The sequence below is a fragment of the Elgaria multicarinata genome, chromosome 4 (genome assembly GCF_023053635.1).
Source record: "Elgaria multicarinata webbii isolate HBS135686 ecotype San Diego chromosome 4, rElgMul1.1.pri, whole genome shotgun sequence".
Classification (NCBI taxonomy): Eukaryota; Metazoa; Chordata; class Lepidosauria; order Squamata; family Anguidae; genus Elgaria; species Elgaria multicarinata.
The window spans coordinates 53,676,167-53,692,945 of NC_086174.1; the positions used below are offsets into that span (position 1 = coordinate 53,676,167).

The 16,779-nt window shown below is 41.0% G+C and overlaps 2 protein-coding genes across 2 annotated transcripts in view; both read left to right on the top strand.

Annotated features, from left to right (window-relative positions):
- The window catches only part of AHCTF1 (AT-hook containing transcription factor 1), a 64,275-nt gene extending 61,419 nt beyond the window's left edge, over nt 1-2,856 (top strand). The window contains exons 35-36 of the mRNA XM_063124306.1: nt 1,436-1,542; nt 1,781-2,856. Of these exons, the coding sequence (XP_062980376.1) occupies nt 1,436-1,542; nt 1,781-1,985 (312 nt within the window). The 3' untranslated portion in view covers nt 1,986-2,856. The remainder of the gene's footprint in view (nt 1-1,435; nt 1,543-1,780) is intronic.
- A 386-nt stretch (nt 2,857-3,242) lies between these two features.
- LOC134398165 (kinesin-like protein KIF28) overlaps nt 3,243-16,779 on the top strand; it is a 37,476-nt gene continuing 23,939 nt past the window's right edge. Inside the window, exons 1-9 of the mRNA XM_063125412.1 lie at nt 3,243-3,296; nt 6,419-6,610; nt 7,666-7,869; nt 9,365-9,400; nt 10,764-10,988; nt 12,462-12,616; nt 13,301-13,412; nt 15,106-15,173; nt 16,573-16,715. Coding sequence (XP_062981482.1) covers nt 3,243-3,296; nt 6,419-6,610; nt 7,666-7,869; nt 9,365-9,400; nt 10,764-10,988; nt 12,462-12,616; nt 13,301-13,412; nt 15,106-15,173; nt 16,573-16,715 — 1,189 coding nt within the window. The remainder of the gene's footprint in view (nt 3,297-6,418; nt 6,611-7,665; nt 7,870-9,364; nt 9,401-10,763; nt 10,989-12,461; nt 12,617-13,300; nt 13,413-15,105; nt 15,174-16,572; nt 16,716-16,779) is intronic.

Below are 16,779 nucleotides of genomic sequence, written 5' to 3' on the forward strand. Positions count from 1 at the left end.
TACCTGACGTGTCCAACCCCCAACGCCATATCTCCCTTTGCCTGAGATTACACCAATAGGGGCATCCCGTTCCTCTCCCTTTCCCTGGGATTCACCTGGACACATATACAAACAATAAAACAAAACAAAAGCCAGTACTATCAGACAGGTAAGCCAGGCCAGTAAGCCAGGCCCATAAAAGAGTGAAGTACCAATCTAAAATTAGAAGAGGCCTAGTATAAATCCCTTCTCAAGCAACGTTCCACAATTGTACAATCGCCCAAGGCTATCATTCAGGCTATAGCTGGTCTCTCAACCTAGCCTATTGCCCCCACCCCTCAGCTCTCACCTGAGGGATGGTTGGATCTCAGTCACAACATGTAGGATAGCTCAGACACACAAAACATTCACATGTACACACACAGTTGCCCGAAAAGGGGGTAGGCCCCTTGTCACTCCCTTCAGAGGGGTCCCCACCAAGTGGCAGACCCACTGCCTCAACCAGCCAGCTTATATATTCCCTTCCAAAGAGAGGGCAGGTGGAGGCTGTCAGCAACAGCTGGCTCAGTACCTGAGGCCTTGGTCCTGTAGGGAGCAGGATTCCGACAGAGGTCCACAGGCAGAGATGATAGTGGTGGTGGCAGGAGCCACAGGCACTCCCTCTCTCCCGGACAATGGTTCCTCCTTCTCCTGCAGGTGCTATCTCTTGGGGTCCACCGCTGAGAAGGCCTTCTCCCTTGTTGCTGTCTTCCGAGCCTCCCTCAGAGTGGGCATCCGGAGGAGGACCCTCACATTTGGAACGTGCCAGCTTGCTTTATATTAATCAATTAGAGTTTGCAGGCCCACTACCTTTTCTGAAATACCTTGTCAAATCTCAATTGGCAGGGACTTAATTGAAGCTATACTAATTGGATAGGCAGAGGCAGTTAAAATGTTTGCAGTCTTCATTCTTAAAGGGGCAGTAGCCAAGATGACAAATAACATGGGGCAGCAAAAGATTAATCTTAATACATATTTTCATCTCCATGGACTAAATCAGGGTTTTCTGTGAATCATTTAGCTGTGTATTCATGGAACAATGGCCATTTCCCAGCTCATCTCCATGAAGGGTCCCCACATCACTAGTGATAAGCAGAAAAGATGAGGATAGATTGGCTTGGCACTATTACTCCTGGTCCTAACCCCCGGCTTCCTCTGCTGTATACTGTTTTGTGTTTTTAAGGCTTTTTATAATTTTAACATGAGCCACCTTCAACAATTGGTTGGAAAGGCTGGAAACAAATGTTTTAAGTAACAATTGTGTAGCATTGTGTTAACTATAAACAACTACAAGACCCCTATGGGTTCGTAGGCGAAGTACCCATTTTTGAACTCAAGTAAATTCTAATCATGGGTAATATGAGACAGGGATACACCTTCACTTTTGGCATGTTTAATACTCTTCATTTGTCCTTAGAAACTGCCAATTAAAGAGGAAAAGGATGCCATCTCAATAGAGTCACTAGAAAAGCAGAAAGTAAAAAGAAGTAGAGCGACGAGGTCGAAATCAGCAAAAACAAGCAAGTATGCAATGATTCTGTTTTGGGTTTTGGTGTGCGAGAGGGGGGAGGGAGTTGTCTCAGAAGTAGTCGTATACCAAAAATGCCAATTGATGACATTTGGTATTACTTATGGTATGAGGAATTTTGAGCAAAAGAGACCAGCATTAATTTGGTCTTCCATTTACCAATGTGTCTCAAGTCAAATTCACCTAAAAAAGAAACTGTTTGTCAGCATAACCTCTCTTCTCTCTTCTTTGCAGAGTCCTAGGGAATGATGGTAGTTGGTCACCGCCACCAATGGAAATTAAGTTCATTTCTCCGTTTGGCACCCCAGTAGATGGAGCAAAAGGCAAGCAGAGGGAATCTGTGGACAAAGCAGAAAAGGCTGCTCAAAAGACTGTTCGTAGGAAAGAGAAGAGACTATCTAGCTATCCAAAGCCAGTTGTTCGGAAGAAGATGCTATAACTGTTTTTAAAATGTGTAATATACACCATTGTTTGTAAAGTCATCAGAATTGTGTGGAATATTAAGGAAAAAATTGTCTAATTTGGAAGATAATTTATATAAATTATTGTAAAATTTCAGAAAACTAAAGGTCTTCAATAAGTAACTCCATGTGGAGTGTGATTTCTTCAGTCAATGCAGTTTTTTCTATTTTATAAAACACTTCATACGTTTATATTATATGTAAATACATCTTATTTTAGGAATGTTAAATAAAAATGTATACTTAACAATGATTATTGTCCACTAGATTTTTGAGAGAGAATAATGGGACTGCGTGGAGCGAACAACTCAAAAGGGGATTTTAGTGCTGGCTTGCCACTGCTGATGCCTCCCTAATGGGGAGGCTGACTTGCTTTTTTTTAAAACAGTTTGATCTTGCAATGTTTTTAAAAATTAAAATTTGGCAGTTTTAGGATTTATAGAAAATGTTTTGAATTGGTAATACTTACCCATCGCAAACGAATCCTTACTCTCCTGATTGAACATGTACTTTATTGAAGTTGGAATGTAAACAATTGTATTGAAGCTGTGCAATATTTTTTGTATTTGTCTTAACTTGGGAAAGCTGCTCTTCAGTTTATAAAACGAAATCTCACCTCAATTGTTTCATTGTTCTTTCAATTTGCTGCATCATCAGCAGGAGTCCCTAACACCTGAGATATTTCTGTGCTCCCAACTATTCACCACAGTTCTCAACATTTTCAGGGATTTCACCTACTTCAATCTGATTCAAAATTTGATATTTTGAAATGACGCATGTTTTATAGATTTTGTGGTTACTAGAGAACTACTACCATAATGTTGGTAAAATAAAAGTTGTCTGGAAATATGCATTCTTCTGTAGTGCTTTACCCATCACTTCAGTAAAGAAAAAGTAAAGCCAGGTTGAATCAAAGTTATGGTCCAAATTGTTAGAAAAACAAAATGTAGATGAAGAATGAATTCAAATGGAATTTCACGAAAGACTCCCAATATTCAGGTGCATGCACACTGCAGGTTAACATTACCAACTGGAGTTCCTCTTAGAAATAATTTATCAGGTAACTCATACAGGTAATGAGTAAACATTAATAATTGAATAGTCTAGAAACATACAGTTGTATTAGGCTTCACTCTACCATTATTATTTTTCAAAGCATGGTACTGAAGATAACTTGATGGTTGCACTCTATATTTTTGGTTCAGAATTTCCTGGAAGAATTAAAGCAACAAAGCATGCCAAGTTTTGACAGTGTGAAAGTAGCAGTACGTGTAAGACCCTTCAGTCAGGTTGGTAACTCACTTTGTGTACTCTGTTGAAACTTAAAGAGGTTGGCTGTTCTATTCCAAAAAGGAGGAGGGAGGTGAGGCTTTGGCAAACTGAGGAAGAAGTCAAGCCCAGTCTTCTAGTAATGGTGGTACATGCACTGAGAAGCCAAGTACCACAGAGGGAGGGAAGGGAGGCAAAGTGAAGCTTGATGTAGCTGCCCAAGCAGCTAGACTTCCATACAGAGTAAGCCAGGCCTGGCTTGAGTCATGGGTTGCCTTGCTTCATCTGGTTAATGCAGCCACTTTGTTCAAATAGGTTGTGAAATTTGTCACCTCACATGCATGTTAGATCATGAAGATTTCCAAGCAGCTGCATGCATCCCCTCATCTTCAAAAAGATAAATTAAAAAATGGCTTGGCATTGGCAGCACCACAATTTCCAGTAAGCAGCTGCAAGCCAGCCACCATTGCGATTACATCATGCCCTAACAAGGCATTTAAATCTGTGGGAAAGTTTTAGATGGTGGTTTCCCACCTTCAGCAAGCCCAGAACAAGTGCTGGTACTAGTGGGCCCTTCCAGGACACCAGCTCCTGGCAATCACCCAAGGATGCTATGCTAGGGGCTCAAGACCAAGAGATCTAATGAACTGTTAAGGATAGAATTAATATGGGTTTTAACCGGATAATGCTTTTCTTATCCTATTGTTACAGGAAGGCAGAAGATGCTCCTGTAGGAGCTTTTTATGGAATGACCCTGGAAGTCTAATGTCCAGTCAGTTTATTGGCCAAGGTTCCCTTGCCTTTAGGATCCTGATTCTTTGGAGGCTTCTTTCCTTCACTTTATCTCCCTCTAAGGAAAGGCTTCACTTGTTTAATTCTTCATGTGAGGTTGCTATTAAGGCACAGACAGAGCCAGGGTAGGAAAAGTTAATACTACTTGTTTGTCGGCAGCTCATGGACCCTTGATGTTCCTAGGCTCTACATAAGGTTGCCCCCTCATTCTGGCAGGGCTTCTATGGCCTTTACATGTGCATGGCAGGAAGGAAGTATAACAGCTGCAGCTTTTCTGACAGTGATGGGAAAAGCTGCACCTGTTAGAAATCTCAGCCATGCTCCTTTTGAAGGCACAGGAGCCCTACTAGGGGAAAACATGGCAAAGCTGGACTCCGTAGAAATGTTTGTCTCCACTTAGTATCTGAGTGAGGTAATGAAAATTGTGGTTGAGTTTGAGCCAATAAGGATGGGGTGTGGAACCATCTTAGATGCTGCAAAATGTCACAAGGTACACTTAAATTCTGCTATTTCAGGAAAAGGTAGCCTGTGTGGAAAGAGACTAGTCTCATCTTTTGGGGGGGGGGGGGGCGGAAAGGAAAGCCCTCCATTAATTAGATAATACAGGCCTTGCACATCCCAAGATGACCTGCATGCATGACTCTTTGCAAACACCTTTCTGGTGACCTCTTTGGCTCCTGATTTCCTTTATTTTATATTGCGTGTTTTTTAGGCTTCCTGTTTCAGCCAGATGGAACGGGAAATGATTGATCGGTTTTACTGTGTTTAATCTTACAACTTTTCTGAATGTCTTTGAAGTTTTCCAAATCCCAATATTGTGGCAGGGCTGAATTGGAAGAGGAAAAGTCAACTTTTGCTTCAAAAGAGACATATGGGGAATAGTCTCCCAAAATGTGACTGCCTTTTGGTCACCTCTGTGAGGTCTTTTGTTCAAGGCAGGGGTGGGCAACTTGTGGCCCTCCAGATGTTTTGGCCTATAATTCCTATCATCCCCCACCATTGACTGAAACATTTGTAGGGCCATAAATTGCCCACTTCTGGTTTAAGGCAATCACCAAGAGATCCTTCTAACTATATCTCCCACATGGACTTGTGCTGCTACTGCAAATAACCAAATTAAATCTGTTTTAAGATGTTATTAGCTTAGGTACGATGTTAATATTTTGTTTGTCTTTTTCCCCACTTCTTTGATGCTGGACTAAAAATATTTACACTCCCAGCCATTTTCCTAAGTGCTTGAAAAGTTGCATTTTAAACAGGGTATACTCTGGTCCTTGAAACATCTCTTTTATTGAACTGATGGTATCACACTCAGGTAAGCTCTTAGAGTCTAAGGCATCAGATAAAAGTTTTAAAGAGGTTATATTGGAGAAAAGAGTAGTAGTAAAAGTAGCACAGTTTATGGAATGCTTTCCACCCCAAAAAGCAGTCTCCAAGCAACTTATATGCAAATAGAGAAATCTATAATTAATATAAGTGGTTTTGTTTTTAAAACAAGAAATTTGAAAAACTTGTATTCAGATAAGCTTGCAAGTAGGTTCGTGGAAAGTTGTTTTTAATCCTTGTTCACACTTTGGTTTTTCACTGGTGGGAAATTCTGGGAGTTATAGGACTTTATTCTGTCTAAACCTGCATAGGATTGTATCCTTATTCAGCACACTCAAAAGCTGCTAGGCTTCTAAGTATCCTGTGTGGAGAAGCAGTCACCTTGTGCCTACCTCTCTGCATTTTAGCTAGCTAGGCAATTTCGCCTGTCTAGCAGCAAAGGCGGTGGGGAAGGAGGCTAGGATGGCCATGGGGGAAGACTGCCGGAATGCTGCCCCGGTCCCCTCCTCCCTCAGGAACGTCTCCACCTCCGCATTCCATTTTCTGAATGCAGAGAAGCATGCCAGCAGGGAGGGGAAGGGGGAGGGAGCCTCCAAGCTTGGAGCCCTGTCTCTGAGCTCGAAGCCAGGAAACTGAAAAACCCTATGTCCCAGACACATAGGAGTGTTCCTTCAGTCTCTTAAAGTGCTACAGCACTCTCATGTGTTAATATATTGTATTCATAGAATATAGAATTCTTCCAAAGAATTCTAGTAGCTTATTGTGTCTTTAAGTGTCCTGTTGAGATAGAATAGTGCTGACTAATATAATATTTATTCAGCTTTTATTCTTTGCCAATAGATACAATTTCTTCTTTCCCCCAAAGTATTCTTGATGAAAGGCAAAGTATGTTTACTCTGTGAAGACCTGCCCTAAAATCAGCTCCCTCTCAGAGGTCAACAATTCCGTGACGTGGCCCAAACTAGAAAACGTGAGTTACCGACTTACATTGCCATTGTTTTAAATCTGGCTCTAATTCCAACAGAGAGAGAAGAATGCAGGCAGCAGATGTGTGATATCTATGAATTCCAGCACTACCAGCATACATGATCCCAAGAATCCAAGTCACGTGAAAACATTTACCTTTGATCTGGCATATTGGTCACACAGTGGATTTTTAAAGGACCAAGATGGCAAGCTCATTTCAGCTGGGCCAAACAGCAAATACTCAGGACAGGTAAAATGCATTGAAGGAAGTGCTTTCAAATGTTTCCTATCACAGCACAAAAGCATAATTAACTCTCCACTTGCAGCAGTTCACAGCATTGCAATACAGAGAAAAATAAGAATTAAAAAAATCCCCAAGAAAAGGCTTCTTTGCATCCTTTCCCTAAATTTTAACGCTTGAAATTAATTAAGTTGCATATTCAGAACTTTAGTTACATAAAACAGACAGATGCTAGATTTGGATCTTTTGGTAGATCACTGCTTGATTCTCAGTAGATAGATAGGCAACTACAACAAAGCCTCTTCTCCCACCATGAAGTAAATTGTTAGAATTCTTGATATGTAGTAACTCAGATGTAGATTGATAGATTATGCAGGTTTTCCCAATGTCTGGTTCATGCTGATTCAGTTGGTAATTAACTCTACTACTTGAGCTACCATTTTGTACCTGGCTCCATCCCAAGCCATGGTTTTATATCTGGCTTCTTGGCAGAGTTGGTTTTTTTTAGTAAAAACTTAAAGTAGATCCCACAAGCAAGAAGGCTGCCCACTCCTGATCTGTGTTGCATCTGTGTTTTAGAGCACACGTCAATGATGAACTTTTGTGGGGAGAGTCTCTGATACGCTCAGTGCACCACAACTAGCCGGCCTCAGCCCATCTTGACTTGCTATCTATCTGAGTAACAAGTTTCAAAGTGCTACCACAGGGGAACCTGTCACCAAAAGTTGGGGGCCACAGATGCCATCAGTTGTGAGAGGCTTCTGCCAGAAGAAGAAAAATCTTCTCCCCACCCCCTTACAGCCTGTTTTGGTATACTTTAGTGTGCACAATCAGACATGAAAAGGAAATAGTCCTGGACACATAGACAATGTGTGTCTGCAACAGCTCACTTTATGCACACACACTGGCATTGTATCCAGGAGCATTTTCTCTCTCACTCCAGATTGTAAACACTGAAGCACTACCACAACAGGTTGTAAAATCCTATATGAATGTGTGCTAGACACAGCTTCTATTAGTGTATTTGCTTATGTATGCTTGAATTTAATTCTATATCATTGTAGAGAGAAGTTTTTCGAGACCTTGGACAGGGGGTTCTAGACAGTGCTTGGCAAGGTTACAATGCTACCCTCTTGGCTTATGGCCAGACTGGCTCAGGAAAGAGTTATTCCATGATTGGATATAGCACAAACAGAGGCATAATCCCAGTGGTATGTGAAGAGCTCTTTAAAACAATTCAAAACCAAGAGAATAACAAGCAATATCAGGTATGTTCAAGTTGCATAAAAGTTTGTAAAATCCAGCATTGATAGGTGGTGTATTTATTATGTATTTTCACATATTGTGTGCGGGGTATATCCAATTATGTGTGGAAACATATCTGCCACGATGCTGAGGCATTAATTTCATTTCATGTATTACTTTTCTATACCGCTAAAGTTCTCCGAGCAGTTTACAAAGATTAAAACCCTTAAAAATACAATATAATAATATAACATAAAACCAGAGGGTCTTGGATGATGTTCAACACATATTCAAACCTAATAAGAACAGCTTGAGGGCCTAAGGAACAAGGGATTTGTGAACCACCCAGAGAACATCAGCTATTGGGTGGTACAGAAATAAATAAAATTTTAATTATTTATTTGTGTTGGAAGTTGTGTGAATAAAAATGGTTTCATCTCATTCCTGTTGCCTAGCTCCATCTTCTTGGCACACAAGGAAAGAATCCAGACCCCGAAATGGCTTGAGCCCTTTTGATGCAACTAGGATAAACACTTATGAATCACCAAAGATGGCACAGGCTTACATAAAATGGGCATGTGCTAATTTATATGTATGATGCAAATTTAGAAATAAAGATTGTAATTTAAACAGAAATACAGTACATCTTACTATTGTGTGGGAGACAGTGAGCTGTGTGTCTTTCTCAGTTTGCTGTCCAGGTGCTCTTGATAGGCAAATTCAAGGCCCAGCTCTTCCTTCTGGTCATTTGTTATCTTTAAGCCAGACCTGACTGAACAGCCCTTCGAACAGAGGAGGCCTTCAAAATAGAGGACAGTCCTCTGGCATCCCTTCAACTAGAGGACTGTCCTCTGTAAAAGAGGACACATGGCCGCCCAAGCACACAAATTTACAGCCCTTCGAACAGAGGAGGCCTTCAAAATAGAGGACAGTCTTCTGGCATCCCTTCAACTAGAGGACTGTCCTCTGTAAAAGAGGACACATGGCCGCCCAAGCACACAAATTTAACATCCTTGGGAATCAACTGGAGATGCCTCTTGGCTGGTCCATCTGGGCTCAAATTCTGAGCAGGGGAGTGACAAGGTGATGTTTATGGCAGCTTCTCAAGACTGAGTTCCCTCTGAAGGGGATTTATGGGTGTTCTAATTCATCCTTCATTATAAAATCCATCAGGGTTAATATATTCAGTAAACACATAAAGATACTTGTGACAAATCACTCATAATTTCTATCAGGGTTGTGTTTATGCAATAACTTCAGCTATATCAGTTTGGATTGATTGTTGTTTGAGGGTAATTTACATTTCTGAAAAAAGCTACTTTTCAAGAGAGTGATTCCAGTAGCTGGGTGAAATGCAACCAGAAAATGTACAAGCAGGGTGTGCTTGGGAGATGAAAATATCATGTAATTCAGGAGGCAAAGTACAGCCTGTGGATTAATTTTGCTGAATTAACAAATCAAACTGTTAATAGTGAAAATGGTGATTTATCTTTTGGTATGTTCCTTTTCCATTTTTAGGTTACATTTAGTATGCTGGAAATTTATAACGAGCAGGTAATTACTGTAAGAGTGACAATTTAACTCTTCCTTATTTTTCAACCTTTTTGCCCTAAAAAGCCACACAGGATGCTTATTTCTATTCCATAGGGAAGTAGCACTGACACAGAGCTGTGAATTTGAACATTTTCCAGGAAGAGTTTAATAACAATTTAAAAATTAAATCTGCCAAGTTGTATGGCACTGCAGCAATGTTGCATATTAAGTCCTCAGCAAGTAACTCGTCGATGCAGTTGGTCTCAGGAAAAGTCTTTATTAAATGGTTAAGTTCATTCAAGACTAGAACTAAAAAAATCTGTAAGCTGTCAGGCCTGCTTTCCAAGTTGCAATGGGCCAAAACCTGTCTGATAGCTCTTTAACTGAATGAGGAGGCGCCTACTCCAAACCAAACGAACCTGCCCAATACTGCTACTACCTCAGGGCCTCTGTACATAACCAAAAAACTTGTTTTAAATCTACATGGTCCATCCCCTGAGGTAAATCAGACTTACTGCAGACTGCTTGTTTCCTTGCGCTAGCTTTCTATATCACGTACATTTTGAAAGGAAAATAAAACTCTACAGCATCCTTCCCTACCAGGTAACCTCCAGATGTGTTGGACTGCTACCCACATCATCCTCATCCTGCTGGCAGACAGGTGTAGACCAAAACATCTGGAGGGTGCCTGGGTTGGGGAATCATAGAATAGTAGAGTTGGAAGGGGCCTATAAGGCCATTGAGTCCAACCTCCTGCTCAATGCAGGAATCCACCCTAAAGCATACCTGACAGATGGTTGTCCAGCTGCCTCTTGAATGCCTCTAGTGTGGGAGAGCCCACAACCAAGGGAGGAATGCCCTTGACTGCTACACAGTCTATTTCTTAGCTATGTGTATTTAACAGAAGAATGTTCAATATATAAAGGTTCATGTAAGCTTGATGCCTACTATTGAACATTTTATTTTTAAGAAATTTTCAATTTCTCTGTATAATTTGGAAAGAAGGACGCTATTTGAACCATTAGGAGAAATTGCATATGCACACACTTACCCGTGTGTTTAAGGCCACATATTATTCTTCAGGAGCACCCTACGTCTAGCCAAGTTGTTCACAATTGTTATAACAGTTGGAATGACCCTGTGTAGTAGCTATATGCCAGAGATATAAACCATTGCACATAAATATTTGACCTCTGTGACATCGCTGTAAAAATTAGTCGTTATAACAAATAATGCTGTTAAAATACACAGCTCTTTTGCAATGTAATCTTAAATGCATATAGGAGTAAACCTTGGATCTTGCTGAGTATTCCCATCCCCACTGAAATGTCATCCTTTATTTCCCATGCAAAATTCCTCTAAGAAACTTTGTCTGCAATCCAAGGTAACCGATTTGCTGTCTAAAATCAAGAAGCGGGGTGGACTCAAGGTAAGGGAAGATCAGCAACAAGGCTTCTACGTGGACGGTTTGAAACTGGTGCCTTGCGACAGTTACGCGCAAATTGAGAGACTAATGGAACAAGGTACCAAAATAAGAACTACTGCTTCAACCAGTATGAATGCCACCAGCAGTCGGTCTCATATGGTCATCACCATCCAGTTCAAACAGGTATAGTACCAAAATCTCAAGTAGTGGCCCCTTTGCAATGTCGAGAATTAGATTTTAAGGCATTGGATTATTGTGCGGTGTGTACTACTACTATGGGAACTATTTTATTAGTACTCCTCCTGTGGCAGGAGTCATGCAGTAGTTTCTGGCACATTTAGACAAGACCTGAGAGCTGGTAGCCTGGGGTCTGTCTATACATGCCCAAAGCCCCACGGTGGCTGCGAATCTCTGCTGTGTCAGTTATATGAAGCAGCCGCACATTTGCAGCCACCGCGGGGCTTTCCCTCAAAACTCCAGAGGGAAAATGTTGAGGGTGAATACATCTAGCCTTGCTCCAGAGTCACGGTGGAGGCGTAGCCAGGTGGATGGTGCCCCTGATTGGTCACCATCTATCCGGGCAGAAGACAGGGGTAGGCCTGGCACCAGAAACCCGACACTTTCGCTGCAGCATCAGGATTAGCGGCTGCTGCACCACAGCAGCAAAAGCGTTGGGGCTTTGAGTTCATCATGGCAGCAACCCACTGCTGTACAGACATCCCTCTGGTTAAAGCAGAAGGCAAGGCTTCCCACACTATATTGCTGCCTGCCCTTCAGTGCAGTATGCTGACGTAGGGAAAAAATCGCACCAATAAGCGTGGATGCTAAAAAGACAGATCAACTCTGGCACTTGATAAACGTGTTAAAAACTATTTTATTCTTTAAATCCAAAAATGCTCTGCTCAACGTTTTGGACGTATTGTCAACGCCATAACTGCGGGTGAGAAAACCAGTGAGACACAGTAGCTCCTGTTAGCGCAGCAACTGTTTCCAGCTCCTGACGAAGGATGATATGTCCGAAATGTTGAGCAGAGCATTTTTGGATTTAAAGAATGAAATAGTCTTTAACATGTTTATCAAGCACCAGAGTTGATCTCTCTTTTTAGCATCCACTTCAGTGCAGTAGCCTATTCAGGCAGAACATCCCCAAACGCAAGGGCTGCCTATGAACTGCAGTGAAGATTGCTGAACTATCTCACATTGTGGTCTTGACTTCACTTTTGCCAAAATCAGACTCCTGCAACAGTCCATAAAGCAAAACACAAACACTATTTGGTGGAAGGGAATTCTAGGACCCCAAAATAGTTATAGTGACTTTGCAATATTATCATTTTGGGTGTTAGGTTTGCAACTTTGGGATTTTATTTTGTATGTTTTGATATGTAGGGTGCAAGTTATTTCCGTTATGGGTGCCAGTACTCAATTTTGCTTTGTGCATTTTTGTGTTCACACATTTTCATCACTTATGTTTGATCATTCATTATCGTACCAACCTGTGATGGATGGATGTTGGATATGTTGAGTACAATCCACTAGGAATGTCCCCTTCACAAATGTCAGCTAAGAGAATGAGAACTTGGCAAGCAGAGTTTGCACAGATGGCATTCCTGTGGGATTGTGCTCTTTGCCTCATTTCCCCAATGCTGTTCCTTGCAGATTTTTCTGAAAGAAGACATTACTAAACAATCCATAATAAATCTGGTGGACTTAGCAGGAAGTGAAAGACAAAAGTCCTCAGGATCAGAAGGAGACAGGCTGAGGGAAGGAACCTGTGTAAATCTGAGTTTAACAACTTTAGGAAATGTTATCAGGTACAAAAGTGACTTAATTCACTGAGTCATCCATGTCTTGGGTATTTTTTAAAGATCCTCCATTTAGAGTAATGTTGGATTGTAACCTCCTTGGGGCAGAATCCTGTTGCTCATTGATATATATAGTAAATAATAAACTGTTAAATTTTCAGTCTTAGAAATTCAACCTTGAAAATTTCCCGAGCAAAACGTCAATGTTTCAGAAATAAGAGAAACCCATTTCTAAAATTCAGGAACAGGCTGTCATGGTTCTCTCAATAGGTGACATAAGCATTTTCTGCTAACTTATTTTAGCGATGTTTTTGACAATAAATACTATTCGAGCTATTCAATTGAACTGTTGCAGCACCACCAATGTTTGTAAGATTTCTTAAATATCACCCACCCCCACCCCATCTAGTGATCTTTAAATGGTTGCTTCTCAAATCAAGTCATACTGGAAATTTGTGGTCCATTTACCTTTGACACATGTATGTTCAGTAAATAGATCTTAATGTGAATTGTGAATTGTAGTACCAAGATATGCCCATGGCTGCAATCGTAAGCACGCTTACCTGAGTGTAAGCCCAATTGAATTTGATATGGCTTAAGTTGGAGAAAACATGCATAGGATTGTGCTGTAGTTGTACCAAAAGTGCACTTCCTGCTCACTGTCTTTCCCCCTGTCATTTCTTTTTCTTCTAGTGCTCTGGCTGAGGCTGCCATGGGAAAGAAAGTGTTGCATGTCCCGTATAGAGATTCAGTTCTTACAAAACTCTTACAGTCTGCTTTAGGAGGAAACAGCAGAACTATTATGGTACAATTATCAAATTTTCTGGATAGTGGGGATGTGGCGGAAAATACACTCTGTTTTATTGTATTTTTATTACAAAATTCTGCTATTCTTCCCTGAGGGGAAACAACCCAAACCCTCTAATAAAAACATCCCAAATAACATCAGAATTAAAAGAATACATTTTGCACACAACCCATAAATAGAAAAACATAAAAATCATGAAGCATTTGCATTTTCCATAAATTCTTCTATAAGGCAGCAGATCATATTAATGCTGTTTTCTCATTTATTTGTATTTGCTGATTGAAGACCTTTAATGTTTCAGCATGCATAAAAATAACCTTGAGGACAGGTGGGAGAGAAGTAAATGAGCATAAAAATGCAGAGCACCCAGAAAAACTCCTGAAGTATTAGAAATGTTGCCATACAAGTCTGGCGTGTTGGGGAGGTTGAACAAGAACAAACTTTCTTGTTCTGTAGCCACCATTAGCATGAGGTACATTAGTCTGGGTTCTCTTCATCTTTGCTGGAGTAAAACAGCCATAATATAAAAAGGCTGGGGGGGGGGGGAAATCTGAGGTATTGGCCACCTCAGAATCTGTTTCTGGTTACACCACCTAGGATGGAATAGGAAATATTTAACCACCCCTGGCTGTTTCTGGAGGTGTATTTTAGGACCTTTCTTAGGATAGGTAGTTGAACTGCATAACATTTTAAATTGATTTCTCACATTTTAATCACTGAGAGAGATGTGTGGAATTTCAGACCTAGGTTCTCTTTGTTCTGCACTAATAATGTCTCGGAAGTAGGAGATAGGTTTATCTTGCCTTGTTAGCCAGTTCACACTGTCTGTTTCTCCCGTACGCAGGGCTGGCCCTATCACTAGCCAGAGGCAGTTGCCTCAGGCAGCAGATGCTGGAAAACAGCAGCAAGGTGTTGGAGGAAACAGCTTGTATGCCATATGACCAGCCCAGCACTCCCTAAGCTCACCTGATCCCTCAGGAGCAGGGGAGGATACTGTACATCATCTGCATGGAAGAAAGATTCAACTGCCAGTCCAGTTGGCTTTTGTACATGGAATAGGAGGGGGCGCCATCTTCTTCTTTACCTTAGGTAGCAAAATGTCTCTATGCATGCCATCAAGGCCTGAGACCACAGCTCCTTTTTGGAAACATTAATACAAATTCAAAAATCTACAGTAGGGCAATAGCCAATACGTCGGAAAATAATGAGTCAGCTTTTGAGTTTTTCAGAACCCACTATCAGGCTGAATGTTAAGGAAACTTAGCCTAGGTTGAGTTGGAAAGAGAGAATGCTGGCATGATATTAAAGCCACAAAGTCTTTTTGGTTTAGAAAGTTTACTCACTAGTTTGGTTGGTCCTGATAATAGTATTGCTGTCCTGAAAATTTTGCCCCCGTGGACTAACCCAGTAAACTGTGCCTTTTCTGTTAATACAAACTGGGCAACATTCCTCTGAGACTGGGTGTGTCTTTGGCCAAGAGGGCTAACAGGTTACCAAATCCTATTCTGTTACTTACATTCTTAATAACAGCAAACAAGGGCACAATGCTATGCACGTTAGGCAGAAACAAGTCCTACAATTCCCAGCATTGTTGGGAGTTATAGGACTTTTTTCTGCCTAAACATGCATAAGGTTGTGCCCTAAATAACTGAAAACCTCACCTCTTTTAATATTTTTCACATATTTGCAGATTGCAGCGATTAGTCCAGCAGATATGTGTTATGAGGAGACGCTGTCAACTTTGCGATATGCTGAGAGGTATATTTCTCTGCACATCTTGTAATGGCAGTGATTGTATTGGAGCCCAACATGGGGCAAGACATTAAATGATGATAAATTGTCATGTAAGTGTGTGCACGCACTGTTCTGTACAGCACCTAGTCTGCTGCTGCCATTTATATATTTATTTATTACATTTATATCCTGCCATTTTTCTTCTTGCAAGGAACACAAGGCAGCTTACACAGTTGTCCTTCTCTCCATTTTTAACCTCATAATAACTCTGTGAGGCAGGCTAGACTGAGAGTCAGTGACTGACCCACAGTCAGCCAGGGAGCTTCATGGCAAAATGGGAACTAGAATCCAGATCTCCTGAGTCCCAGTCCAACACTCTAACCACTATACCCAAAAATGTTAACTTAGTTGTAAATGCACAGAATCAGTTCTCAATTAGAGCTCATGGTGTAGTTTTTATATACTTAATTAAACCAGATTATGCCCATTTTAATACCCATTCCACCAATTTGGAGAGATCCTTTTGGAGCTCTTCACAATACCATTTTTAAACCATCCTACATAATTTGGTGTTGCCCACAAACTTGGCCACCTCATTGCTCATCCTTAACTCCAGATCATTTATGAACAAATTAAAAACCACCAATCCCAATATAGATCCCTGTGGGGCCCACTGTTTACATCCCTCCGTTGGGAGAATTAACCATTTATCCCTAGTCTGTTTTCTGTTCTTCAACCATTTACCAGTCCTCTTCTCTTATCCCATGACTGTCAAGCTTGCTTTGATGAGGAACTTTGTTTACTTGGACTTCAAAAAAGCTTTTGAAAAAATGCTCCATCTGATGAGCGTTTTATTGCACAGTCGTTACTTGGCACTCAAGGAGTTTGCTCAGGTCCCTCACATGATGTCGTCTGCCTCCCGCACGCCTTCCACCCCTTCTGGTCTTCCTTGTGTGACAAAAAAAACCCTCATTAAGTCCAATGTTTTTTTAAACTCGTAATTGCTGCTCTCTCCTGCTTTGTGCAGAAGGAGCAGCGCCATTAGAACTGCGGACTCAAATGGGCCTCATGCTCGTTGGGTACTTCCTCTTTTTAAAGAGGAAGTAACTTAAGGAAGGAAAACAGGGGCGGAGAAGTGAGGTAGGGAGCATGTTAGTCCCCGGGGTGATGGAGCTCAAAGTCTGGGATTGTGATTTCACTCTGGCTGGAGCAAGAAAGCTGAGCTCAGCCTGCTTATTATCCTGCAAGAGGATACAAGGGCCTTACAGAACACAACAAATCATTATGTTGGCATAATTATTGTTTTGCAAAGCCCAATTTGCCACTGAAGAATAGTTTCATGTGTTTAACTGGATTCTTTTCTTTGCTTCTGCAAGATAATATAATAATGGTGTGTTTTTCCTGTTTGTTTTTTATCTGAAAGAACAAAGAAGATAAAGAACAAAGCAGTGATAAATACAGGTCCAACTGCAAAATTGATAAATGAGCTGAAGACAGAAAATTGTCACCTGTTGTCCAGATTGTCAGGCCTTGGAAACTCTGGTAGAACAGTAGCAGATGAAACAAGTATGTATTACAAAGGAAGGACATCTCATTTACTGGATTAGAAGACCACATTCTATCATTCTAC